This window comes from Ambystoma mexicanum, chromosome 12, assembly GCF_040938575.1.
Source record: "Ambystoma mexicanum isolate Mex_15411 chromosome 12, UKY_AmexF1_1, whole genome shotgun sequence".
In the NCBI taxonomy this organism is placed as follows: Eukaryota; Metazoa; Chordata; class Amphibia; order Caudata; family Ambystomatidae; genus Ambystoma; species Ambystoma mexicanum.
Genome location: NC_090936.1, coordinates 224,023,446 through 224,051,220, shown reverse-complemented (window position 1 = coordinate 224,051,220; position 27,775 = coordinate 224,023,446). Strand labels below are relative to the sequence as shown.

Genomic DNA, 27,775 nt, shown 5'->3' with positions numbered 1-27,775 from the left:
CCCCTTTTTTCTGCTGACGAGGTTTCAAGACAAGTCCGGTCTATGAAAGTCTCATCAAAACAGGTCCACCCCTGTTCCTCCAAAACTATCAAGGACCACATTGACTCCTTGGCTCCTGCCCTTGCTGACTTCTGCAATCACTCCTTCGCCTCTGGAGTCTTCCCATCCCCTCTCAAGCACTCCCTTGTGCACCCCCTTCTTAAGAAACCCTCTTCCGACCCTTCCTACCCAGCTAACTATCGCCCAATCTCTATCACTCCCTTCCTGGGCAAGCTCCTGGAGAAACTGGCCATCTCCCAGCTTAATCTCCATGCTGAATGTGTTGGTAGTCTTCATGACCATCAGTCTGGCTTCAGAGCTGCCAGAAGCACGGAAACTGCTCTCCTGAACATCCGTGAGGACCTGCTCTCGAACCTTGACTCTAACATTCCATGTGTTCTCATTTTGCTTGATCTCTCTTCTGCCTTTGATACTGTCAACCACACCATCCTGCTCAACCGTCTCCGTGATAACCTCGGTATCACTGGTCAGGCTCTGACGTGGCTGACCTCTTTCCTCTTAAATCGACCCTCCCAGGTCCAACTGGGGTCTTTCCTCTCTGACATCTTCTTCTCTACCTGTGGTGTCCCCCAGGGATCTAACCTCTCTCCCTGGCTGTTCAACCAGTATCTGGCACTTCTCGCCCACCACATCGCCGCTCTCTGCCCCTACTTTCAGTGCTATGCGGATGATACCCAACTCATTTTCAGGCTACCCTCGGCCTCCTCTTCTCCTTCCCTCATCTCTGACTGTCTTTCTGCTATCCAGGAATGGTGTGCCGCCAACGACCTCTGCCTTAATGCCAGTAAGACTGAGATTCTACTCATCGGCACCCCCACTCCCTCCTTCCCTGCTGCTCTCTGGCCGGCCTCTCTGGGCCCTCTTCCTACTCCTACCTGCAAGGCAAAAAACCTTGGGGTCATCTTCGACTCCACACTCTCCTTCTCTCCTCACATATCCGACGTATCTAAGAAGTCACACTACCAGCTACACCTCCTCAGAGGTATCCTTCCTTTCCTCTCCTTCCCCCAGAAGCTCACTGTCTCTAGAGCCCTGGTTCTCTCTAAGCTGGACTACTGCAACAGCCTCTATCTTAATCTGCCCGCCTCTACTCTCCGCCCTTTGCAACTCATCCAGAACAGGACTGCAAGACTTGTCCTTGGCCTCAAGCCCAGGGACCGTATCTCTCCAGGACTGAAATCACTACACTGGCTCCCAGTGACTGCGAGGATCAAGTTCAAAACCCTCTGCATTGTCCACAAGGCCGTCTGGGGCCTTGGGCCAAAATACCTTCAACTCTCTCTTCCTAAATATCTTCCTTCTCGAGCTCTTCGCTCATCCGCCTCCAACTCCCTCAGGGTCAGCCGCTTCTCCAAACAACGAGTTGGGGGCAGATCTCTTTCCACTGCAGGGGCCTCCCTCTGGAACAGCCTTCCTACCTCCCTGAAACTTGAGGAGAACCACCTCCGGTTCCGGAAGCACCTCAAAACCTTCCTCTTTGCCTCCGCTTTCTCTCCCCCTCTCCCCTGCTAATACTACTGAAACTGCACTGAATCTGCAACTGGGCCATTCACCGTTCTCGGCCCAGCCACTCTCCCCTGCACTGCCTCCACGGCAACCCCTGCACTACGGGACTGTGTCTGTATCCATACAGCCCCCCTTCCCAGCACTTGTCTGCACTTACCTCGCACTTGCCACCAGCTGGCCCTTGTTATTTATCCTGTATGCTGTATGCTTATAACCCTGTACTGCACTTTCCCCTCTCCCTTCCCCCATGCACTTTTCCCTTCCCCTCTACCCTTGCACTTGCGCGATCTGAATGACACCTGGCCTAGTAAGATCGTTGTCTATCTCCCCTTGTTCCCCCCTGCCTCGTCGCGCCTTGAAACACTTGTGTATAGGCGCGTTACAAATGCCTTATCATATCATATCATATCATATCATATCATATCATAGGGTTTTAATGAGGCCCAGTGTCCTTCAACATGATGATTTCATTCTCTTTCTAATCTCCCTTACCAGTCTTATAAAAAAAAATCCTGGATGTGGTCCATGTAACTCCAAGTAAAATCTATAATGAATACAAATGTCACATAATAGTTTTATGGTCCAATGAAACAAGCAATAATGCAATGAGGTTTCGCAGAAAGATCTGAGTTTTTCTTTCTTGTATTTTAATGCAGGCTAAGAAGGAGAAGTTGACCTGGAGAGATCGTATTCCTGCTTACTTTGTGAACTTTGTCTCCATCCTATTCATGGTAAGTGCACATTTCCCAATGTTTAATTTATGTACATGGATACATCTTAGTTGCACTCTTTCTTCACAGGTTAATTGTTTTGTTGACACACAAATACTTGCGGAATGCGCTAACTTTCCAGTGCTCCTTAGCAATACATCATATTTTTCATTTAAATGCTCGAAACGAATTCCAATTTTAAGGAATTATGAGAAAGTAACCAGCTAGATATGATATCATATGATGTGGCATTTATAACGTGCCTTTACACAAGTGTTTCTAGATAGAAGTGGAAGTGAAGGTAAGTGCGTATGGTATTAGATCACACTTACCACACCACCTAAACTCAGTCATTCATTTCAAAGACTCTCTGAGGAACATGTATTGGGGCTCTGTTGGTAGCCTGTCTGTGACCACATTGCCATGATGTGCTGTGGAATGCTGGAAGACGCAAAGAACTGAATGTTTAAAGGGGATGCCATACATTGAGTATGTATTTAAAAAGGCACCACCAATAGGTGAAACGAGATGAAAGAATGAATTACCCTCATGGATTGTATATCCAATGTATATGGCCTCATTACCAGTATGATGGTGTGGTACAAAAGAGCAGTAACATGGTGGTAATTCCGTTAACGCCGCATTTCCGCAACGCTATACTATAGGTTTGGTGTTAAGGTGTGATTTTATGTGATAGGTTATTTGGTGGAGAAATCTCCAGCAAGAACCTGGAGGTGAATCCTCCACCGTACTGCCAAAAATCAGCAAAATCAGTGGGATTAATACCACCAGCGGTAATTCCACCAATATGCCCATGGAGTCCTTTGGACCAAAAAATGGGGATTTACATCACGCTACCACCACTTGTAATCCTGCGCTAAAACTGCGGGACCAAGTACCTGCTCTTTTGTGGATGTAATTATTGCCAGACAAAAACAATAACAGAAGTGATAGTACTACATGTGTAATAAAAGTGTATTCATGACCCAAATCGTATTACTGCATGTTTACCACATGTGGTAACCGTAAACAAAAAATACAATCCAATGCAAAATGACGTTCTCTTTCTTTTAAAATATCACCAGCTTTTAAAATACCACCTAATTATGAGTTTGGATTACATGGAAAATGTACTGCATGGTATGTATAGAAAGTACTGCATATTTAAATATGGATTATCATTTTCTATGTGCCCATGAAATAAATAACCTATAACACATGAACCCATAATTAGTTGCTATTTAAAAATAAAAAAAGAGGATTCATTTCACTGCTACCACCATTCACATAATGAAGCCCCAAAGTGCATGGTGAAATTGAAAGTGCAGGCCAAACTCACAGGAGATATGATGGGTTATTTATAATGCGCTTAATACCTTGATTTTTAGGCACGGATCCGTGGATCGAACCTGTGTTGCTTTGTGCTGTCTTGCTTCCAAGGCGAGCATGTTGCTGCTGAGCTATCCAGAGACCTATCTAACATGTCATGACATATGCCCTGCTGATGAAAGTTATTCTTGCCAAACCGAGGCAATCTCAGGGAAGCACTGTGCATGCACACTGTATCTCAGTGCCGATCACCTGTCACCATAGCAGGGGTGCCAATCACCTAACACTTAACTCCTGCACTTGAAACCACCACCAACATAGACAATAAAAGCACCAACTCCAGAGACAAAACATGTTGCAAAACTCCTCCCTAGTCTAGAGTTGATTCTGTATTTATTTATATATTTGTTATTGTATTTTAGTTTGCTCTGGTTTATACATGCAGTAGTAGTAATGGTAGTGGTAGTAGTAGTAGTGCTAGTAGTATTGCTAGTAATGTTTCACTGTCACATAAAAACGCCTAACATTAAAATTCCAGAATAGTACACATTTCAATTACATTCATTCAAAAACAGAATACAGATATGGATAGTACAACAATAAATGGTTCAATCTAATATTAAACTAGTGCAAGATTGGTACATAACATTCAACATGAAACGGAAATGTGATATTCAAAAATGCGTAATGTTTTGTCTGTGCTGCCATGCTCTCCAAATATGCGGACTCATGCAAAGCGACTGGTTCGATTTCAGACTCTCTGCATAATGCAGGTCCCGCATCTATGCCTCATTCAGAGTTTGGTGGCATTTCTTTTCGAAAAACCCCCAAACTGGATTCACATTATTGCATGCAGCAAGCCTGCGGTAACGGAAGGGCCTGCATGATTCAGAGTCACGTTGGCCCTTCCTTTATCCCCCATTTTGGAGTACCACCAGACTCCATGGGGATCGGAAATTCCTAAATGTATTAAATCCGGAATATTGTAAGAAACGCATGGAGTTATGATTTTGCGTGGAGGACATTTCCTCCACACACAACCATGGGGAATTTTCGGGTTTAATTTTGAAATACTGAATATGGCAGTGTGGTAAAAGTACAGTAATCCTGTTACCGCCAATTATTATTATTTTTTTTTACTGCAGCGTCAAACTCTAAATAAGGCTCTTAGGAGGTGTGACAAATTGATTCCTGTCCTGAAAGACTCCAATAATGATTAGAGGCTAAAGTGCATACTCAGCCCTCACAATTCTACAAAAAAAGCGTAAACCCAATCATAAAGATAAAATGGGCACACTTAAGACCTTCTTCGCCTTTTGTGGTTACAGGGGCTGAGAGAAGGATATACTCTAAAGAAGGGAGTGAATGTAAATAAGTAGCAACGCAAGCAGCAAAGTACAACAGTACAAAATAAAGGAATGTTGAATCAAGGTTCTACAAATATATATATATATATATATATATATATATATATATATATATACTCTAATTAAACACACCATATGCTGTAATAAATAAATAGAAAACACTACAAAGGCCCCTCCGACCCTCGTATAGAAAGACAGAACCGAGAAGATGCAAAGATATTAAGATGCAGCAGCATGGGTAATGAGAGAGTGGGAAAGGCAATCTAAACGTAATGTTCAGCAAAAAGGATTTGTTCTTGTAGCAAAAGGAATTAAAGTAACTTAGCCTGTATCTAGGTCCCAAAAATGGACCAGAGGGGCATTTATCGGCGTTGTCGGAGATTTCTCTGAATACCATTTCCCCTAATGAGATTTCACTGAAAATATTTCACCGAAAATGGTAACAGAAATGGTATATGTGTAATGCATAATAGGTGAGGTGTGGGGGTAAGGGTATACATTAGGGTAAGGAGGGGTGAGAAAAGTAGATAAAGTATTTAAAAAAATGTAGTTTTTCGGTGAAATGGATTCAGTGAAATCTCCATTAGGGGGGATATATTCGAAGAAATCACATACATCCGTTATCAAGCAATAATACTATTGTTGTGTCTTGGTGGGTATGACAACAGTGACACAAGTTTTGTGGTACTCTGCTTGCAGTTCAAATTGGGCTCCAATGAAGCTGTTGCGGTAGTCCAGGTGGAAAGCAGATGCAGAGTTGGGCTCGAACTTAACGTTGCTACGATTAGAAGTGATTGCTTGAGCAATGCGGATCATGGCGATCACCAGATTAAGTTTCACAGTCGAGGCTCGATGGTGGATGGGCTAATGTCAGGATGGCAAGGCAAGTCAGTTGGATGCAGTGCTCGAAGGACGAAGTTCATGAAGAACACCAGGGATCGGTTTAATCATCAACTCGTTCGAAGATGAAGAGTGTAGAGGTTCGAACAGCAGTTTGAGCAGTGCAGGGATGCTTCTTTGTTTGTGCCTAGGCAAGGATCCACTGAAGCTGGTGCAGTGCAGGGATGAACATTTTTACAAAAGGGCTTCTTCAGTTTGCAGGGCGGTGAGTTCCAAAGACAGCTCTGGAGAATCCTGTTGGTTCAATTGAGGTTGAACAGGCTTAAATCACAGTTCAATTAAAACATTGCATGAGTCGTGGATGTCTTGGCTCTCAAGTCCTGTGAGTCCCACCCCAGGGTCGCCTGGAAGAGTAGTTCTTGTTCTCAGGCTCCCAAACATAGAGGAGGCTGGTACACACCTGCAGGAGTCTTTCAGTATGGTGATGTCTTGGGTCCCAGTCTAGCTGGCAGAGAGGCTGGAATGTCTTGCTCCAGCTGCAGGTCACTCCCAATGTGCTCTGGCAATGGTTAGGGATTAGAGCTAGCTTCTGCCTTGGACTACCTGTCTTCACCTCACAACTGGAGGACTTTGGAAAAGACTGCTCTCACAACAAGGTCCAAACCAAATATTCAAGGGAGGGAACCCAGAGATGATTCAAATAGTGAATTGGACATCCCTTCTTTTATAGGCAAAGGTCTACAGGTGCTTGGACAAAAGTAAGGCTGATTTGAGGGTCCAACCCATGTTCTTGGAAAAAGAGGGCTTTGCCTTCTGACATCATACACAGAGTGTTTTTATTAAATGATGTGGAGAGGACAATACACAAGAGAGAAAACGAAATGGGAGACCCTTCCTCCAGCTGGTCTGAACTCCCAATGCCTCCACTTACTCCACTCCATTCCCTTGTCCATAGCATCAAAGGCCCTTTTGGTATGCAGCACCCTTGTGTGAGGCTAGTCTTTTTGTAAAGGTTGTGCTGTTTGATTCCTGTTCCCAGGAAATCTTTCCGCAGCGTTGATGTCTCACTGGAGAGGTTGTTACCTGCCCTCACAATGGATCAAAGAGAGGCTACCTCTATGGCTAAAGTCATGCTGGGAGCAGCTGAGACAGCCTGACTGGGGGGAATACACAAAACCTATTGCAGCTGACCTGGGCTCACAGGGCACACAGGACACGCTCATGTGTGAAATGCGCTCTAAAGGCCCCTTTAAGGCCTTCTCTCAGATTGTGATGTTTAAGTGGAGAAACCATTCGTGTAATGAACAAAGTAATGCCAGACAGAGCTTTACATGTGTGAACCACTGAAAACTAGTGATAGACATGTCAGAAGTTTCCTTCAGCAGTAATCTCTTTGTGACAGCAACTCATATTTCCCGTAAACATGTCCAGAGTAAGGTGGTTTTCAATGCAACCAATGCATCTATTCTGGGCAACAGGTGAGAGTGTGTTGCAATTAGCAATGGGCTCACCAATTATCTGTCTTTAGTGGAGCATTGAAAGGGTTGTGTTCCCTTAGCTTGACACTGCAGCCCACCTTCATTGCCCACCGCCAGAGCCCACCACCATAGCCCCTTTCTGGAACTGCTGTAGTGGAGTAAGCTTTTAAGGCTTCGGTAATTAGTTGCTTTCCTATTTTTTAGTGAAATCTATAATTGCTGTTACAGTTTGACTAAGAATTATGTTTGCATGTTCAATGTGCCATTGTCAAATTGAGTTTGATGTAAACTGAACACACAGGTGATTGTTCATTTGCTGTCTCTTTACAAGTCTCAATTGCACTCCGCAGTGCAAATGATGAAAACACTGCCCGGAAGGGACCTGTTTGCATGTACGTGCAAGAGCTAATGGTCGCCTCCGGCCAATTAACAATTTACCTCCAAAGACTGGTGGGTGCCACTATGCAGACCCATCAAACTCTTCTGTCCAGTTAAATATGATATTTCATCTCTCCGCCTTCCCCGTAACAAACCGTGGCAGAATGTATCACACAGTGGAGTTGTATGGTTATTATTAGATCCTAAGGTAGCCCGCATTCCTTTAATGCGACCCTCAACTTCTTTGTGACAACTGAGACAAAGGCCACCAATTAATCTTTGAATGCATGATGCAAAGAACCCAACAGCAACATAGAAGACACAGCAAGCATTGGTTACACCAGATCCATCTCTAGAAATCTGCCCCAAATTTCCTCAAACACTTTCCTCCTCTTCAGATGCCCAAAAGTAACTCTGTCAATGTCAGAGGGGGAGTGCACTTCCTGAAGTCATGCATATTTGGTGGGAAAGGTAACACTCTTTGCACCATAGAAGCCCTTAATACCCAGGTAATTTTAGAGTAAGATAGGTCCTCCATGATATTCTCTTTCCCGAAAATTAAAGTCTCAAAGTGATACTCCAGATTCACCCCAAGAACATTACCATAAAACTGACCCATAACATGTGCTCCAGAGAGCCTCGTTATGTTCACATCTCCAGCATCCATTAGAAGTAGTGAGGCCTTGTTTCCACATCTGTACTGGTGTCCAGTACACCCTGTTCAAAAGCTTTACTTGCCTCGCTCGCTCCCCAATATTTATAGACAAACAGACAAATGATGTTGATGTAGGGCGCTTCCCATCTCATCCATTTGTTTTCTTTTCTTTCTACGCTCTTGTATTGCATTGTTGTACGATGGGCGTTCTCCATACATATGATGTCATCTTGTTTAGACCCAACATTCTAAATAAAAATTAAAAAGATGCATAGAACCTTTCATCAGAGGAACTGATTTCAAACAGAGCAGATAAATCCTGAAGGGCTGTTCAGTCATTCCCTGACCTTGGGCATTCAATAACAGTTACATCTCAATGATGATAATCTCACATCAAAGAGCTTTGCAAAAACATTTCCCAATAAATTAAGAAAGGAGGCAGGATAATAAATGCCAGTATTTCTCATAATAATAGCTCAGCTTAATTAATGGTAAAAATAAATATCCAGAAATTGGCACATTATATAAGGAGCAGCCATTTTTTCGAAAAGGAAAACATCACAAATGTCTTTGTGTCTTTTTTATAACTATCCGTTTTTGGAATTCACTTGAACTATTTGCTTAAGATGTTGCGTTACTAAGTTGCTTTCCTTTGTTTTTATAAAGTTGCTTTCCTTTGCTTTTGGCCTCCCTGCTGACAGGGATGAGGTGGCTCTAGCACTTTTTATGCTTGTAGACAATCTCTGTTGAACCATGTGCATTGATCGCTAAGATTAATACACTAAAAAGCTCTGATCTTTTGCTACAAGTGAATGTCTCATAATTTACTAGCACAGACTGAAAAGCTAACAGACCACTTCCACTTAGCATTGCTTCTATTTGTCTCATTTTGTTTAGTTAAAATATATGGGAGGCAATCCCTATTGACAAAACTTGGCCATGTTAAACAACTAATATCACTTCACTAACAGGAGTAATGTTATTAAAGATTTTCCTTTTGCGGCTTTCCTCCCATATACTTCTATAATATTTTGCTATGTTTTGCACTCTGTTCTGACATTTTGGAGGTAAGAAAACCCTTCTGGTTTACTTCTCCTGCTTGTTTGTTCTTATAGGTAAACTGATTAGTCCCTAAAACGATCAGTACTGAGAGATTATGTGCCTCATTATAAATCTGGCTGTAATCCGCTGGTCTGAAAAACTGTTTCCACTGCCTGATATCCTGGTTCCACCGGGACATTTCAAGTACCGGTGGCCCGGGATATCAGGCAGCTGAAAATGTTAGTTCCCCATTCCCGTGGAGTCCAATATGACTCCATGGGAATGGGGACTTGGAAGCACTGGCACTGTTGCTAATGGTGCCGGTGCTTCCATGACAACTCTGCTTTCCAGGGCCGTCACATGCAGCAGGTCAGACCTGCTGCCTGCTGGGTGCACAGGCCCAGGCAAGCAGAGTTGTAGTCTACTGGTCTGGAAAGGGTGCCGGTACGTTGCTACCGGCATCCTTCTTTCCTGACAGGCAGACCTATAATGAGGCCCTATGTCTTGGTGAATTTCTTGTATTATTACAAACTTTTCACTCTTATTTCATACCTCACACCAAACCCGAATTGACTTGATCAATTAATACACAATCTATAGTGCTCTTCCACGTGAGACAAAAGTTGAAGTGTCTGGTGTATTAGATAAGGTCCTTCCATTAACATGACACAGTTCTTGTTGTTCTTCAATTTTCCTGAGGAACATTTTCCCTGGATAGATGTTTAGTATGTATAATGGATGCCTGTAATCCCCAAACCTCATGTTCTGCATCTGATTAAACATGAACAACCATGGCCTAATTAAATGAAATATTCACATTGTCAGCCAAGAGTCGGATGCCGTCTTCCATTAGTATATAATACGCCAAGAGCAAGAAAGCTCTTATGTTTTTGAGCCTCTGGATGTCTTTGATAGACAATATCTTGAGGTAATGCTGCATGTCATCTGCATATTGATGAATATGTGTGTTCTGAGAAACCATGAGGGTTCTGAGCAGTTCCATGTAAAGGAGAAAGATCAAGGGGAGAGAGGGTGTATACTTGTACAACTCCAACGTAGAGTTGGTGATCTGGTGGAATCCATTTGGTGGAGCTTAGTGAATTAAGATTTGACCCTGCTGAGGATGGTCTCGATGTCCCCCTTTTGGCAATATATGTGGTGGTCTACTATGTTGAACATGAATTAGAGGTCAAGAAGAACCAGGAGGTAAGGATAGCCATTGTTGAGGATTTCAAGGGCATCACTGATCACCTTGATGGTATCCATTTCCATGCTGCATGTGGGTCTGAAGCAGTCAGATTGTTAGGACTGAAGGAAGTTGTTGGTGTTGATTTGTTGGATTCGCTAAGTGTCTACCACTTTCTCAAGCATCTTACCCAGGAAGGAAAGATAGGTGATGGGGCAGATGTTGATGAGGTCATCGGATTCCAGTGTTGGTTTTTTGAGAAGTGGGAGGATTTGCCCTGTCTGGATGGTCAAGGGGAAGGTGACTTGAAAGAAGGGGCTATTGATGATTGTCGGGTCATGGAAGAGTGTTTGAGTCAAAAAGGTCTTAAGTTACGGAGACATAGAAGATGTTGTCTGCATACCATGTGACCTTGAGGAATGCAAGTGTGGCAGTCATGTCTTCCATCGAGAGTGTCTTGAAAGTTGTTCAGGTAGTGTGGGTTTTGTGAGATGGGCTATTTGGTGTGCTATCAGTTGTGTGGTTGGTGTCTATTTGCCAGCTGATCATGCAGAACATGTTGAGAATGAAAGAGTTGATGGTGGATGTTTCGATGGAGAGCAGTAGTGGTGGGTCAAAGAGAGAGTTGATGAAAGGCTTGATGGCTTTGAATAGGGCTGTCCATTTGTTGTTTTTCACCTTGGCTATGGTGTTCTGGTAGTAGTTGGCCTTGGAAGTGGTGATCAGTCTTCTGCATGTAGAGCAGATTTCCATGAGCAGGGCGAGGTTGGGTGCCCAGTGAGATTATTTCTGTCATAAAAGGGTACTATATAATTATTACACAATGGGCTTGGCACTCATTTCATTTTACACCATACCCTAGTATTAAAATGTTTCTAACATTAAATCATGTATCCTGACATCCTCAGGCTTTGGATTTGAGATTAAAATAGCAGTGACATAAGCCAATAATACATTTGGGTCCCAGGGCTGTCTGAAGATAATCTTGCCAGTCTTTTTTTTATCAGACACAGAATTTTAGCTGGGTTTCAAGATAAGGATGCCTATACGCATGCTCATTTCCCAATGCACAGACTTTCAAAGAGAAATATATATATATATATATATATATATATATATATATATATATATATATATATATATTTACACGGTCTGAGGTAGTGGCCATGTAGTAATGGTTAAGTTAATAAACCCATAGAAAGAGCACTTTTTGGGTGGCTTATAACTTTGCCCCCCCTGGACGAATCCTCACCAAACTTTGCAAAAAAAAGTATATTGCCCACTCTGAATTTTGTTTGCGTTGTTTGGTGAGGTTTGGTCTAGGGGGGGCAAAGTTATAGGGGGCATCCCAAAACTTCTTTTTTTCCCATGGACTGAATGGAGAAAACTTTGTTCACGCCTACAGCCGAACCCGCAGGACGGATTCGAACCCGCAGGACGGATTTTCATCAAATTTGCAGCAGGAGCGGAGGCTTGGTATCAAAAGTGCGCTTTTGTAAATTTGGTGGAAATCCGCAGAATAGTTCTTTTTTTAAATGACCAAAAAGTAGGTCTAAAAATATGTGTGATATCTATGTCCGCTCTGCGGACACAGTTCCCTGTTTGCTCTGCGGACAGGAAACCGATTGGCTAATAGACTTGTGTCATGTCCGCGGACATACAATGTGTTCGCTGATTGGTTGGAGTGAAGTGTGAGGTGCATCAGATTTTTGGAAACACCTGCCATCTTGGATTCACGGACAGTGGCCAGTGTCCGCGGACATCGCAATAAAAACATTAAAATACACAACATTGCACTTGTCAAATGTATCAAATAATCTCTGGGGAGGTGAGGGGTGATAAGGATGGGATGTAATATGGCTGCAAGAAGCAAAAAAACAGGTGTTTTTCACTGTGAAAGTCTGCAAACTATCCTGTGAAGTTCGCGGACACCTCTGCAAGCAGTTCTTGGGTGGCTTATAAATTTGGCGCCACTTAATGAAACTTCATGAAATTATATTCCTGACCTAATCCCAAATCAGTTTACAAAGTCAGGTGGGATTCTGTCAAGTGGGGGCAAAATTAGAGGGGGTGTTCCAAAATATTGTAAAGGCTTATAAATGAGGTGCCATTTGACGAATCTACACTTAAATTGGCAATCTGATAATACATATAGATATAGATATAAATATATATGAATCGAAAACTGGATTGGGGCACAGTCGATCTTGTCAGATATCCAATTTGGTTTTCGCCCTGGTGTAGGCACTATTGAACAGAGCCTTAACCTTTATATTTTGGTGGCTAATTCGGTATTTAGTCTGGGTGAGTCAGTATATCTGGCTTTCATGGACCTAAGCACTGCCTTTGATAAAGTGGACAGAGCTAAGCTCTGGGCAGTGCTTGGGTCCTTGGGGTGTCCTGGGGAGATCCTGCAGGTTTTGGTCGACCTTCACACGGATAACGAGGCCTGTGTACGTAGTGGGCCGGGTGGGCATTGCACAGCTTGTTTCCGGGTGGGTTGCGGTGTAAGGCAGGGGTGTGTGCTCGCTCCCATCTGTTTTTGCCTCTATATCAATGGTCTCTCGCGGGACCTCATTGATGTAAGGGCAGACTTTTTGGTTTTGGGGGGAAGGGGTTTTCCGGTCCTGGCTTATGCGGACGATACAGTCCTAATAGCCAGAACACCAAGGGCACTACAGGTTTTGATCGATGCCTATGCAACTTTTATGAACAATCTGGGCCTAAAAATCAACACTAAAAAGTCAGCGGTCATGGCATGTGTTGGAAGGAAACGTTCAGCACCAATGAAACCCATGCTATGCGTTGGGGAAATAATCCCCAGAGTTAAGGTGTTCGACTACCTCGGGATTAGTTTTTCAGAGGCCCTAAATGGAAGGGCTCATGTGGCAAAGCAATCGGCAAAAATGAGCCAACAGATAGGTGGACACTTTAGATTAGCGTCAAAAAGTAGAGCCCAGCCGCTTGACGTGATCTTGAAAATTTATGGTGCACAAACTTTGGCAACCACCCTGTATGGTGCAGCCATTTGGGGTTTCCAAAACGCGGCTGAAATCCAAGGTAAAGAAAACAAATTTTTTAAAAACCTGCTGGGGCTACCGACCAGCGCCCCCGGAATAGCTATTCACAGAGAACTGGGGGCAGAGTTCTGGGAGGATCAGTGGGCGATGGCACCTTTACTCTTTTGGATTCGGCTGTGGGTGAATGAACACGCAACTCTGTGCCATTTTATCTTACGTACTGTGTTGGGCAGACCAGGATGGAAAAAAATCCCATGGTTAGCCTATGTTTCTGCCAAATTGGGGGAAGTTAACCTAAGTGCCTTGTTTCCGCCTGAATCTTTAATCACTAAGTCTGAGGGGGCAGCATATAAGGTTAAACTGGGAGAAATTGTAGCCAGGAAAAAAACTCTCCTGGGATACACTCAGAAACGTGATTCTTTTCACTCTAGCATCAGCAATCTCTCTGGAATCCAATCATATTTGATTAGGAGCGCTTTTAAAACAGACAGATGACTAATTACGAGGGCCCGCTTTGATTGTCTTCGGCTACAGGGAAACACGTGCAACTGGAAAAGTTTTCCCAGTGATGCCGGCTGCCCAGTCTGTGGCCACAAGCGTGAGGACCTTTTGCATTTGTTGTTCTTTTGCATAGGTTATGCGGGTATCCGCAGAATGACCCTGGTCCCCGCCCTCAAGAAAACGGAGATTCGCTCACACAAGGTCGCACTTGAGTTTCTTCTGAGTGCCGAGTCAGTTTTTACATCCTGGGCTCTGTCGACCTTTTTAAAAAGAGCGATGTATTTTAGAAAGAACTTATTAAATCTGCAAGGTGGGGGCAGTTAGTGCCACTAATTTTTACAATGAACTGTGTATGGGGAAAAGTGGTTGAGTCTTGTTTTATGTTTGATTATAATGTATAATTTTTAAATATCCCCTCCCGATCGGCAAGTAAGTGCCAGCCATTTTTATTATTGCAGACTGTGATTTGTAATTTTCGGTATTTACCTCTACTTGTCTTTTACATAATTGGTGTCTTTGTAATGTTGAAAACGTGTAATTTATTTCTTTTTGTCGTTTAATGGAATTTTTTATATTTCCGAATAAACTTGTTTGACTATAGATATAAATGTTCTTTCGAAATTTGGTGGGATTTTGTCACGAGGGGGCAACATTAGAGGGGGGTCCCAAAATAATGTAAGGGCTTATAAAGGAGGTGCCATTTGACAAATCTACACTGAATTTGGCAAACTGATAATAGATCTAGAAATAAATGTGTTTGCAAAGTTTGGGGGGATTTTGCCTTGAGGGGGCAGAATTAGAGGGGGGGTCCCAACATATTGTAAAGGCTTATAAATGTGGTGCCATTTGACAAATCTACACAAAGGTTTGTAAAAAGATTATAGATCTAGATATAAATGTTTTGTAAAGTCTGAATGGATTTTGTTAAGTGGGGGCTAGGTTATATGACGATTATATGTGCATACATTTGACACTTTTGAAAAATTAAAACATGGGTGGATTTCCAGCAAACTTGTATAAGGAGCATTGAGAAAGACCTGAAAGCATGGTTTTGCAAATGCGCCTGTGTTTCATTTTTTGACAAGTGTCATAATGTAGGTACAAAAAATTGTGATATACCTTTGGTGACTGAGGTGTAGCCTGTGGCCATGGGCAGTGGCCAGGTTGTCCGGGTCATGGAATAAGGCCATGATCCGGACAATTTGGCTACTGTCCATGACCAAGAGGGACAAAACAAGGGGTTAAAGTGGCCATGTCCATCTGGGACTGGCTTTGTGGTAAAGTTATTCGAAATTGGGATAGATTGATAAGGAAGAAAAATGTGCTTGTGGTAATATGGTCATAGAGTTCTCTTTTTGCCTGTGTATGGAACCCTGCCTTCCCTTTCCATGGTGCCTATCTTGGAAAAGGATTTTGCTTCCTACACCTGCAACCATAACTCGCGCCACCAACGTGCATTGCTAAGACTAACACCCAGGACATCAAAGATGACATCACAAATGTCATTGATGACATCAATGTTTACATCACATGTCTGGCTCCCTCTTGTTTCCTTTAGTGATATATCTTAGCCAGTAACACTTAGGAACAAAAAAAATCAAAAAGTACTATATTTGTAGACTTGTACTTCAAATATGTTCTTACAGTAATTCATTTGGGGTTCACTCACAGCATATGAAACATATACATAGGGAGAATACTCACTTGAAAGATACCAATGCTTTCTGTATATGAAGACAATCAGTAATGTTATGAACACATCCATGGCTGCTGTTGCTAAATCAGCCTCAGCACCACCCCCAAAACCTTCACCACCACCACCTCCCCAAGGGCTTGCAGAGGGGAACACGTGTGAGGATGTAGAGAACGAGGATGTAGAGGATGAAGAGAATGAGGTGGAGGAACGCCCTACTACCAGCACTCGCCGGGAGTCATGGGTGTGGCGGTTGTTTACCGTTTATGGTAACGTACCAAAAGCACGTGCGGACAAGGTCACCTGTAACCAGTGCAAATTAGTGCTGAGTCGTGGTACACATGGTGCATAAAGCTTTGGTACGACATCCATGAAGCGACACCTAACTTCGTTCCACGGTGCGGACATTTGCAAGGTTGTACCTTGTGATGAACGTAGTAGGTTGAATTCCTCCACAGCATCATCCGTTTCCACTCCTCTCACCACAAGAGACACTCCTGTGGGAGAGCGCATCCCTCCAGCTGCTTCACAGGCCATTTGCGATGCTGTTGACCCTTACCTTTCGAGGGTCACAATATTGTGTATGTACTGTGACGCAGTACTCTGCAGGGGGGAGAGTCTTCGAAGTGCTTTCGAGACTACGGTCATGGACCACCAGAAGACCTGCTACCTGCCTAAATAAGGCCCACCCTACATCTTCCTCTCTCTCCACCTGCCCTTTCTTATACCCATGGTTGGTGTCCCTCCCTTACCCTCCTCCCCTAGTATGTCGTGTGTAAAAAAGCCAAAAAATATGTAAAACAACAAAAATTCAACAACAAAAAAAAGGCTCTTTTCAGAGCCGCCTTTCTCAGTTTAAAAATAAAACTAAACTATCAAATAAACAGTGCAGGTCCCTGCACATTTTTTAAAAGTCCGCAGTCTTAGGACAGATAACATTTTGGTGTGCTGCCCTAGCAATTTTCTCTGGGTGTAAGTGGTGGCTCTAAAAAGAGCCTTTTGGTGGTGTTTTATGCGTTTGAAAAACTTGGATTCATTACCACTATAATTCCAAAAAAGGTTGCAATGCAATTTGTACATTTCGAAGAAAAATCTGATTGCCAGCATATGTAAGATGGACTCCATCTCTGCAAAAAATGAATGTGCTACGAAACATAATATTTTCATTGTGAAAAGAGGACATGCTAACATCTCTTAGAAAGGCACAAACAGCCTTATTGATATTTTGCCTAGCTTTCTCCATTTGTGGACCAAATGAAGAAGAACGCAGCCACATTTGTCTTTTGCAATATGAGAAAAAATTACTTGGGAATTTGGAAACATGTACATGACCTTCTCAAGTCCTTCTTTCATTGCAAATTGCAAAGATATTCCAGTGTCATGATCTCTGCTTCCAAAAGGTCAGGACTTACCCAACTCCCTTGGAAGCAGACCCATAACCCAGGTTCCGAGTGCCAACCAGTCCCAATTGGGACCTTTTGGACCCTGTCCTGGCGCCAGTGGCACCAGGCTCATAAATATGCCCAGTCCCAGCGCTGGAAGCGCCGGGCTCATAATGCTTGGGTGGACTTACCTGCAGCGGACCATGCTGCTTACTTACCTGCCAGTTGAGCCTCTAATCCTCTTCTGTTTGGGACTACTTTTCCTGTTGGGTGGGGCAGGAGCCACTCCCTAGGTTCAGAACACTGGAACTCTTCTGGAAAGCAGGAACTCTTTTCTTACCTAGGCGAGGCTGTGGAAGGAGACACCTAAGCACTACAGGAGGCTATTTAAACCACACCCGATGGATGAATCTTGCTTTGCGTTATTCTGCATCCTCTGCAGCAGAACACTCATCGTGTCTTCTGCATCTGATCCTGGGCCTAAGGGAAAAAGGCTTACCATCCTGAATCCAGTCTTCAGCAACACCTATAAAGACAAGAAAGAACAGGTTAGCATTACGGTCTTCAGTTACAGCGCTTCTCTTACCTGGTCCATCAGCTGTCACCAACGCCTGGCGCTGCATTCCGGCATCTGAAAGACAAAGGCTTACCTACTCTTCGCGTGCTCCGGAGGTCTTCGCACTGTATTCCGGCATCTGAAAGACAAAAGCTTACCAACTCTTCGCACGCTCCGGAGGCCTTCGGCGCTGCATCCCGCATCTGAAAGACAAAAGAAGGTGCGTTTAAAGACATTGGGTAACTTTATTACTCACGTGCCATTACTCCTTCCCACGCCGAACCCAGTGGGTATTCCGACACCCTTCAGCAGCTCCGAACTTGTACCTGCAAGATAAAAGGACAGTTAGTGCGCATCGTGAAGCAGGCAACAAGCGCTTACTTACGTGCTTCCAGGCGCTTCTATTCCTCACACGGGTTCCATCCTCAACTCACTTCAGCCTGTCATCTGCCATCGCCGGAACCCTGCAAAACAAGAGACATCATTACAAAAGACTTTTAAAGACATTTGAAATACTCGGAACTTACCGTTCGTGCAGTAAACGACGGACAGCAGTCCTCTGAGGTCAAGAGGCCTGCACCCTTATCCAGTGAAGAAACTGGTAACGGGACCCTGCCCCGAGGCAGATGGAGAGCTCGGCGTTCACTTACCTAAGGTGAGAGCGTTAACCTTTGGGGTTCTACAGGAGAAGAGAAGGGGAAGAAGGGAGAGACACCCAATAACCCCAGTTCATTAATCCCATATTTTCTATCTGCAGACATCTTACTCTTCGAGGCAGACATACAGTGCACAGAGGTCCAGCCCAAAGAGCCAACCGTGTGTTACACATCACCTTTGAAGATACGGTATTCGCCCAGTCAAGACCGGCGCCTCTGCGGGAATCAGGTGAGCGTTACAGAACGCAAAGCCTACCGCAAAACTCCCGCCCAGGCGCTATGGAAACCTCAGATACCGACCAGCTAGCCCAGTTACTTGGGGAACTAAGAGCAGAAGTGCATGCAGCCTGTCAGGAAACGAACGCTCTAAGAAGGGAACTGATTATTTCCAAGGCGCGAACAGACGATCTCGCTAGACAATTGCTACAGTCACAAGCCGGACAGACCCCATTACCCGCATCAGGGGCAAATCTTCCTTCAACATCTTCTATGAATCCAGTGCAAATCAACCTACCTGGGAATGTACCTCTGGCTCCGCCCGAACGATTTTCTGGTGACCCAAAGAGGTTTGCAGTATTTATTAATCAGTGCCGGTTGCATTTCTTATGCCGGCCAGCAGCCTTTCCAACTGATCAAGCTAAAGTAGCTTTCGTGCTTTCGTACCTTAGTGGCAATGCGGCAGACTGGTCGATCCCTCTAGTTAATCAAGATGATCCGGTTCTCCATGATTTTCAAGCTTTTCAGCTCAGTATGGAAAAACTGTTCGCAAGACATTCACAGGGGCAGGCCTTGGACAATGAGCTTCTTTCGTTGCGACAGGGTAATCAAGACCTTTTGGCTTATATTGCGTCTTTCAACAGACTGATAGTGGAAACTCAATGGCCTGAGGACAAAAGGATTACGCTGTTTTATAGAGGTCTACGTGGAGAGCTCAAAGATGTGTTAGCCCAAGTAGTGAATCCCCCGCAAGACTGTTCGGACTATATAGACTTAGTCGTTCAAATAGATCACAGACTGCAGAACAGGAAGGCCGATCGTTCCAAGTTTGATGCTCGAGTATTTTCCAAACCACCAACTCCTTCCAAAGGAGTAGACTCCGGGGAACCCATGCAAATAGGGGGCCTGAAAGGACCACTAACACAAAAGGAGCGGGAAAGGAGAAAACAGTTGCAATTATGCCTCTATTGCGGAAACTCAGGGCACTTTCTTCGAGACCTTCCGGTGAAACCAGCCAAGAAGGCAGTAGGAGCTGCAGTTACCAAGGTCACAAACACTGAGCAGGGAAACAACCTCGCCCGACAAGAATAGAGGTCCTCTTGCCGAGCGTTAAAACCAGTTCCGTGACCTCGCATTTCGTGATACCTATGGTCCTCATTAGCCCTGATCATCCGGATCGATTACATGCAATTGAAGCTTACGTCGACAGCGGTGCCATCGGCAATTATGTGGATCATGAAATGGTTTTGAGGATGAATCTAACTCTTTGTCCCAAGGCTGTAAAGGACATCATTACTACGGTGGATGGTACGGAGATAGCCTCCGGACCAGTAACGCATACCACTCAAGAAGTGACGCTAGTAAGTCAAGATGGACACCATGAGAAGATTGTGTTCGATGTGATCAAGGCCCCTCAGTTTCAGATTATTCTAGGAATACCTTGGTTAGAGAAACACAATCCTCAGATCGATTGGCGAGCAAGAACGGTTCAGTTTCCAGAATGTGTCTCTACTTGTCACCCTCCACCTGGTGTTGCACTGGCAGCAATTTCTTCGGAGACTCCCCAGTTACCTCCCGAATACCTAGAATTCCAAGATGTTTTCTGGAAGGATCAGGCTAACTCTCTACCTCCTCATAGGTTTTATGACTGCCAGATAGACCTGATACCTGGATCTACTCCTCCTTGTAGTAGAATTTATGCCCTCACCGAGCCTGAGAACCTTCACCTCCGACAATACCTGGATCAATACCTAGCGAATGGGTTTATTCGTCCTTCCAAGTCCCCTGCTTCTTCAGCTTTGTTCTTCGTTCCAAAAAAAGAAGGGGACCTTAGAACTTGTATAGATTATCGTGCCCTGAACCAGATCACCGTTAAGAATAGATATCCGTTACCTTTGATCCCTGAACTCCTGGACCAAGTCAGAAAAGCATGCATATATACAAAGCTGGATCTTAGAGGAACCTACCACTTGGTACGAGTAAAAGAGGGCGATGAATGGAAGACGGCCTTCCGCACCAAGTATGGGCTATTTGAATATCAGGTCATGCCCTTCGGACTTTGCAATGCCCCGGCCGCCTTTCAATATTTTATGAACGATGTCCTCAGAGAGCTCATAGATGTGTGTGTTGTTGTTTACATTGACGACATCCTCGTTTATTCTTCATCGGAATCTGAACATCGGAAACACGTGAAAATGGTCCTCGAGAGATTGCGTCAACACAAACTTTTCGCCAAGTTGGAAAAATGTGTTTTCAACGTGACTGAAGTTGAGTTCTTGGGATTCATATTATCACCTAGCGGAGTGCGTATGGATTCAAAGAAAGTTGATGCAATTCTCAAATGGCCATCACCATCCTCCGTAAAAGGTGTTCAAAGCATGTTAGGCTTCGCTAACTTTTACCGCAGGTTTATCCCCGAATTCTCTCGAATAGTCCAGCCCATCACCGCCTTGTTAAAGAAAAACAAACGTTTTGAATGGTCTACCGAGGCGGAGCAAGCTTTCCAGAATTTGAAGACTAAATTTATCTCTGCACCAATTTTAAAACATCCTCGCCCCGAACTCCCCTACATCGTTGAAACTGATGCTTCGAGTCTTGCCATGGGGGCAGTTCTATCACAAAAGGACCCAGTAACCAATCAGTTGCATCCCGTGGCATTTTGGTCCCGCAAATTCTCGCCTCCTGAAATCAATTACACTATTACTGATAAGGAACTTCTGGCTATCAAGTCTGCCTTTAAGGCTTGGCGGCATTATCTTCTGGGGGCCCGACACACCGTTACTGTGATTACAGATCACCGAAACCTGCAATATTTGAAAACCGCAAAAGCCCAATCCTCTAGACAACTCCGTTGGGCACTATTCTTTGCCGAGTTTGACTTCATAATTACCTATCGACCTGGTACAAAAAACGGTAAAGCTGATGCCCTTTCTCGGATGGGAGTGGAAGAACACTTGATCAACCCTAAACCTGTACCTATCATTCCCGAACGAAGAATTCTGGGTGTAATCGCCACACAATCCATAGAGGAAGTTAAGGATAAAGCCAGGCAACTTGTAACTCCAGCAGACATACAGAATTGGCATCTGCAGGGAAAGGACTTTGCAGTGAAGGACAACTTATTGTATTTCCAAGAACGATTATACCTGCCCAGCACAGATTTACAGAAAAAGGTAATCTCTTGTTATCACGATTCCTTAATGGAAGGACATCCCGGTATGGCCAAAACCTCAGAAAAGATCAAGCGCTACTTCTGGTCGCCGTCTTGGAAAAAAGATATCAGAGACTTTATAATGTCCTGTGGAGTATGCGCCCAAAACAAGAGTCAAAAGGAAAAACCAGCCGGCCTCTTACGCCCTATTGACATCCCACCTCGCCCTTGGCATACGCTTTCTATGGACTTCATCACCGATCTACCTCCATGCTCCGGATACAATACGATCCTAGTAATCGTGGACTTATTCTCCAAGATGGCGCATTTCATTCCACTCAAAGGCTTGCCAACAGCAACAACTCTGGCCCGAGAATTTCTCGAAAACATCGTCCGACTGCACGGTTTTCCTTCAGTTCTAATTTCGGATCGAGGTAGTCAATTTATTTCTCATTTTTGGCGAAGTTGCTGTCGGTCGGCTCAAATTGATGTGAGACTGTCAACCAGTCACCACCCTCAAACCGACGGACAAACCGAGAGGACCAATCAAACTCTGGAACAGTATTTACGCTGCATGCTGCAACAAACTGAAAAAACTTGGAAAGATATCCTTTGGATAGCCGAATATGCCAACAATAACTCTGTCCACTCGGGAACTGGGAAAACCCCGTTTTTTCTTCTATACGGCAGTCACCCTCGAACCTCGGAGTTGGATCCACTCCAAGATCTTGGAACACCAGCAGTAGACTACCTGCATTCTACAATCACCCAAGCCTTTAAGGAAGCCGTTTCTCACCTTCAAAGGGCTAAGGAACAATACAAGAAAGGAGCAGATCAACATCGGAAGGAAGCCCCCCCAATATCAAGTAGGAGATCAAGTCTGGTTATCCACCAAATATCTACCTCTAAAAGGACCACGCACATTCAACCCAAGATACCTTGGTCCCTATTCCATCACTACCATAGTAAACCCAGTAGCGGTCAAGTTGGACTTGCCCCCTCACATGAAAATACATCCGGTCTTCCACGTCTCTCTATTAAAACCCGTGCAACCTCAAACCCGACTAACTAAATCTCCAAAACCTATCCTAGTTGATGGAGAACTCGAGTTTGAAGTCAAAAGCATCCTGGACTCCAAGATCTCCAAATCTAAACTATTTTACCTAATTGACTGGAAAGGCTACGGCCCCCAAGAAAGATCCTGGGAACCTGCAGAATATGTCCACGCTCCTCGTCTAATCAAAAGATTCCATCGAACATTTCCTGACAAGCCCAAACCCCCGGAGAAGCCCGGTTTGGGAGGGGCCTTGAGGGGGGGTGCTGTCATGATCTCTGCTTCCAAAAGGTCAGGACTTACCCAACTCCCTTGGAAGCAGACCCATAACCCAGGTTCCGAGTGCCAACCAGTCCCAATTGGGACCTTTTGGACCCTGTCCTGGCGCCAGTGGCACCAGGCTCATAAATATGCCCAGTCCCAGCGCTGGAAGCGCCGGGCTCATAATGCTTGGGTGGACTTACCTGCAGCAGACCATGCTGCTTACTTACCTGCCAGTTGAGCCTCTAATCCTCTTCTGTTTGGGACTACTTTTCCTGTTGGGTGGGGCAGGAGCCACTCCCTAGGTTCAGAACACTGGAACTCTTCTGGAAAGCAGGAACTCTTTTCTTACCTAGGTGAGGCTGTGGAAGGAGACACCTAAGCACTACAGGAGGCTATTTAAACCACACCCGATGGATGAATCTTGCTTTGCGTTATTCTGCATCCTCTGCAGCAGAACGCTCATCGTGTCTTCTGCATCTGATCCTGGGCCTAAGGGAAAAAGGCTTACCATCCTGAATCCAGTCTTCAGCAACACCTATAAAGACAAGAAAGAACAGGTTAGCATTACGGTCTTCAGTGACAGCGCTTCTCTTACCTGGTCCATCAGCTGTCACCAACGCCTCGCGCTGCATTCCGCCATCTGAAAGACAAAGGCTTACCTACTCTTCGCGTGCTCCGGAGGTCTTCGCACTGTATTCCGGCATCTGAAAGACAAAAGCTTACCAACTCTTCGCACGCTCCGGAGGCCTTCAGCGCTGCATCCCGCATCTGAAAGACAAAAGAAGGTGCGTTTAAAGACATTGGGTAACTTTATTACTCACGTGCCATTACTCCTTCCCATGCCGAACCCAGTGGGTATTCCGGCACCCTTCAGCAGCTCCGAACTTGTACCTGCAAGATAAAAGGACAGTTAGTGCGCATCGTGAAGCAGGCAACAAGCGCTTACTTACGTGCTTCGAGGCGCTTCTATTCCTCACACGGGTTCCATCCTCAACTCACTTCAGCCCGTCATCCGCCATCGCCGGAACCCTGCAAAACAAGAGACATCATTACAAAAGACTTTTAAAGACATTTGAAATACTCGGAACTTACCGTTCGTGCAGTAAACAATGGACAGCAGTCCTCTGAGGTCAAGAGGCCTGCACCCTTATCCAGTGAAGAAACTGGTTACGGCACCCTGCCCCGAGGCAGATGGAGAGCTCGGCGTTCACTTACCTAAGGTGAGAGCGTTAACCTTTGGGGTTCTACAGGAGAAGAGAAGGGGAAGAAGAGAGAGAGACCCAATAACCCCAGTTCATTAATCCCATATTTTCTATCTGCAGACATCTTACTCTTCGAGTCAGACATACAGTGCACAGAGGTCCAGCCCAAAGAGCCAACCGTGTGTTACACATCACCTTTGAAGATACGGTATTCGCCCAGTCAAGACCGGCGCCTCTGCGGGAATCAGGTGAGCGTTACATCCAGACACATGTCCTAAACTGTTCCTTCCGCAATGAATTATAATTATATCAGGATGACGCTATGTCTGTAAAGTAGCACAGAGTGGTACAAAGTCCAGCCACTTCATTCCACGCACCCCATGCCAGTACACTTCCACATGAGGGAATTCAAGATCGGCAGATACACCACAACGTTCTGCATGCACCTCCAACCAATGTGTCCATGAGTCTCCCAAAATCCAGATAATCCGTTTTCGAAAACACACAGCCATAGCTATCTGTCCTTCTCTCAGGAAAAAGACATCCTCACTAAATCTCTCCTTATACAACACACCCAACAAACTTTACTGACCAATCCCTAGCTCTGCTCATTCTCATTTGCATGCCTCTCCACCCCAGAATGCCTGTATGTAATACGCGCTGTCCGCAGACTACCGCCATGCCCGCGGACATGTAGAAGATCTGAGGGTGGTGAATGTACATTCAAATAGTGTTTCCCATTTCCCCTTTAAAGTGGGCTCTGAAAAGAGCAGTTTTTTTGTTTTTTTACAGGTGTCTGTTATTTTGTATTTTTTGAGGGGGGTTTCCTCTTATTTTACAACTAATATCTACACATAACCTGTTCCAAAGCAACCCTTACATTCCATAAGAACATGTAATTTCCCAAAAAAGATAAAGAAACACCATCTGCTTCAAAATAGGCAGCATTACTCGAAACATTATTCTTGTTGTTACAGAAAAACATACCAGCTCTTAGCATGAAAGCAAGCATGCCTCGACTGATTGCACACCCAGCAATGTTTTGCTGTGGACAAAAAACAGAACTGTTGTCCTATATTGCTGTAGGTAGTAATCCAGAAAAAATTACTTTCGCCTTTGGAAGGATGTTGATTACTGCTTGAACCAACTGTTCCAAATCTGCCAACAAAGTAGGGAAACTCACGTAGCCCAAATGGAAAGCACCATAGTGCAAAACTACCACATTGAGACTGTTCATCCTACCCATATCTCTACAAACTTGGAGAATTGCCTCTACATTGCAGTCAGTCACAGCACTCCACACCACCTCCACTCCTCTAACGTCGACATTGTTTGTCACATGCCTGCATTGAGAATACTGCTATAAACCATGGACGAACATATCTCCGAGCACCAACACCTTGACATTCTCCACCTCTGCCATCTTCACTACACACACTCTTCTTTCTACACAAATCAACAACGTCAACATCTGATCCCTACAGTCCCCTTGCCCTGCTGGATTTGCTGGAAAACCCTGTATGTTGCACGCACTCCCCGCGGACAGCGGCGGTGTCCGCGCGGCACATAACTCTTACCCAGCCATTCTACCCTTTCCACATCACTCTCGGTTCCATTCCCTCATTGGATACAGCCAATCAGTCACACAACCATCCGCCAATCACATCCAAGACCTCTAGATCTAACTCCATCATCAGAGATACACACTTCAAATGTACTGTTGAACACTCTGAATACAAGTCTCATATCATTGGAAAGCAACTACTACAAAAAACTACTGAACAAGTCTCGAAGATTTCTACTTACAGCTCCATGCATATCCATATGGATGATTACAAATTACAGGTATGCATATTTTATTCAGAGTACATGTACAACTCTTATGATTCCATAGAAACAAAGTAATGCCACTAAATCTGCATAGCCAATACATACATGCCAACTCTCCCGATTTAAGCGCGAGACTCACGATGTTTCTTTGAAAATCGCTCTATTTTTTACTGTCTACCGCATAACCTATACATAAATCCCAACCCTCCCGATTAAAGCGCGAGACTCGATTTTTCATTGAAAAATGTCACAATTTATTACTGTCTCCTGCCTAAATTAATGCTAATCCCAATGCAATGGTATGAGAAAAATAAATGTTCCCGATTGCTGTGGTGAAATCACTCTCTCAGGTGCTCCCGATTGTTCGCATGTCTAGTTATAATATGAAATTATTCAAATTGTTCCCATCTACTATAATGAACTATCACTTCCAAACCACTCTGCTATCTACAACACAGCTGTAAAAAAAACAAGTGAATTTCATGAGCTTAAAATTCTACTCATTTGCAAAGCATGTTGAACTAACATACTGTAAATAACATATAATGGCTGCACATAGTGAAATGAAATGCATACATACACTATGTTCTCATATCAAACAAGAATACTACCACAAAAACATACAAATCAAAGTGTACATTAACATCAGTGCTGTAAACACACAAAATTACTAACTTCTTCCTTTTACAATTGCAGTGAAGACCACTCTCCTGAAAATCAGCAGCATCTAAACTGCAAACAACATAACCAAAGAAACCTGCTCATTCCACAGAAAAAAAAATGAAGTACAATACTACCTTTATATTCTTACTGTTCCTCAAAGACACTGTGTGGTTCATTCATGTAATTTGCGCACCAAAAAAAACATCGATTTCTGAACCATTCTGCCCACAAATCCCCAACAGAGATTAGCAGGCAGAATGGCACACAAATCCTTGTTTTTTTGAAACACAAATAACATACTCAACCCTCAGAATGTTAGTACTACAAAACAAAGAACTGTTTTAATTTCATACCATTACGTTTACTATTAATGCTTCTCCTCACCACAAGCTCACTTTCCACTCTCATCTGAACTGCAGTGTAGTAACATAAAAACAGAAGGATAGCCTTCCCAACTCATTGTAACTGACCAATGCACATTCACACACCACCACATACATCTTTCCCATCAAACTCATGCACGCATGGACACAGCACACATAGATTGCAAAACAGACCAACCCATACCTTCTTTTTTTCTCAACAGACCCAAAGAATGCCTACCAAAAAGCAAGTCCGTAGAAAGCAACGCAGAAATAGAGCAAATGAAAATAAAAGTGTCCAAAATAAGCATCCATCGCTACCAGAGTTTGTACAAAACATTCAAACAAAACAGCTAATGCCGTCATTTAGCTAAACAAAAGAAGCTTCTAGTACAGAAACTTTGCCTCCTCTATCAAAATGTAAAACGAAACAGAAAGTGATTAACAAGAATTCAACTACCACTTCTACTAACACTGCTCCTATAAATCTTGATGTAGTGGCAAGTAACCATACCGAAAAAAGTATTTTAGCAAAAATGTTCCGCCACAGAGTCCTTCAGAATCTTATAAGAACAGGAGCGAAATCATGCACAACCCTTAAAACCTACCGTAGAAAATTAATTCTAGAAGCTCTCGTAGACAGTGCAATCCTTCTCAAAAGGAAGTTATTTTTTT

General features: G+C 44.0%; 1 protein-coding gene across 3 annotated transcripts in view; it reads left to right on the top strand.

The window, feature by feature from the left end:
• Positions 1–27,775, top strand: part of ANO2 (anoctamin 2) — a 2,341,832-nt gene that overhangs the window by 1,947,458 nt on the left and 366,599 nt on the right. For all 3 annotated transcript variants that reach the window (XR_011281759.1, XM_069628333.1, XM_069628334.1), the window contains one exon: positions 2,223–2,297. Coding sequence is in view for 2 of the 3 variants with exons in the window: in XM_069628333.1 (XP_069484434.1) it covers positions 2,223–2,297 (75 nt within the window). In the remaining variant the exon portion in view is untranslated. The remainder of the gene's footprint in view (positions 1–2,222; positions 2,298–27,775) is intronic.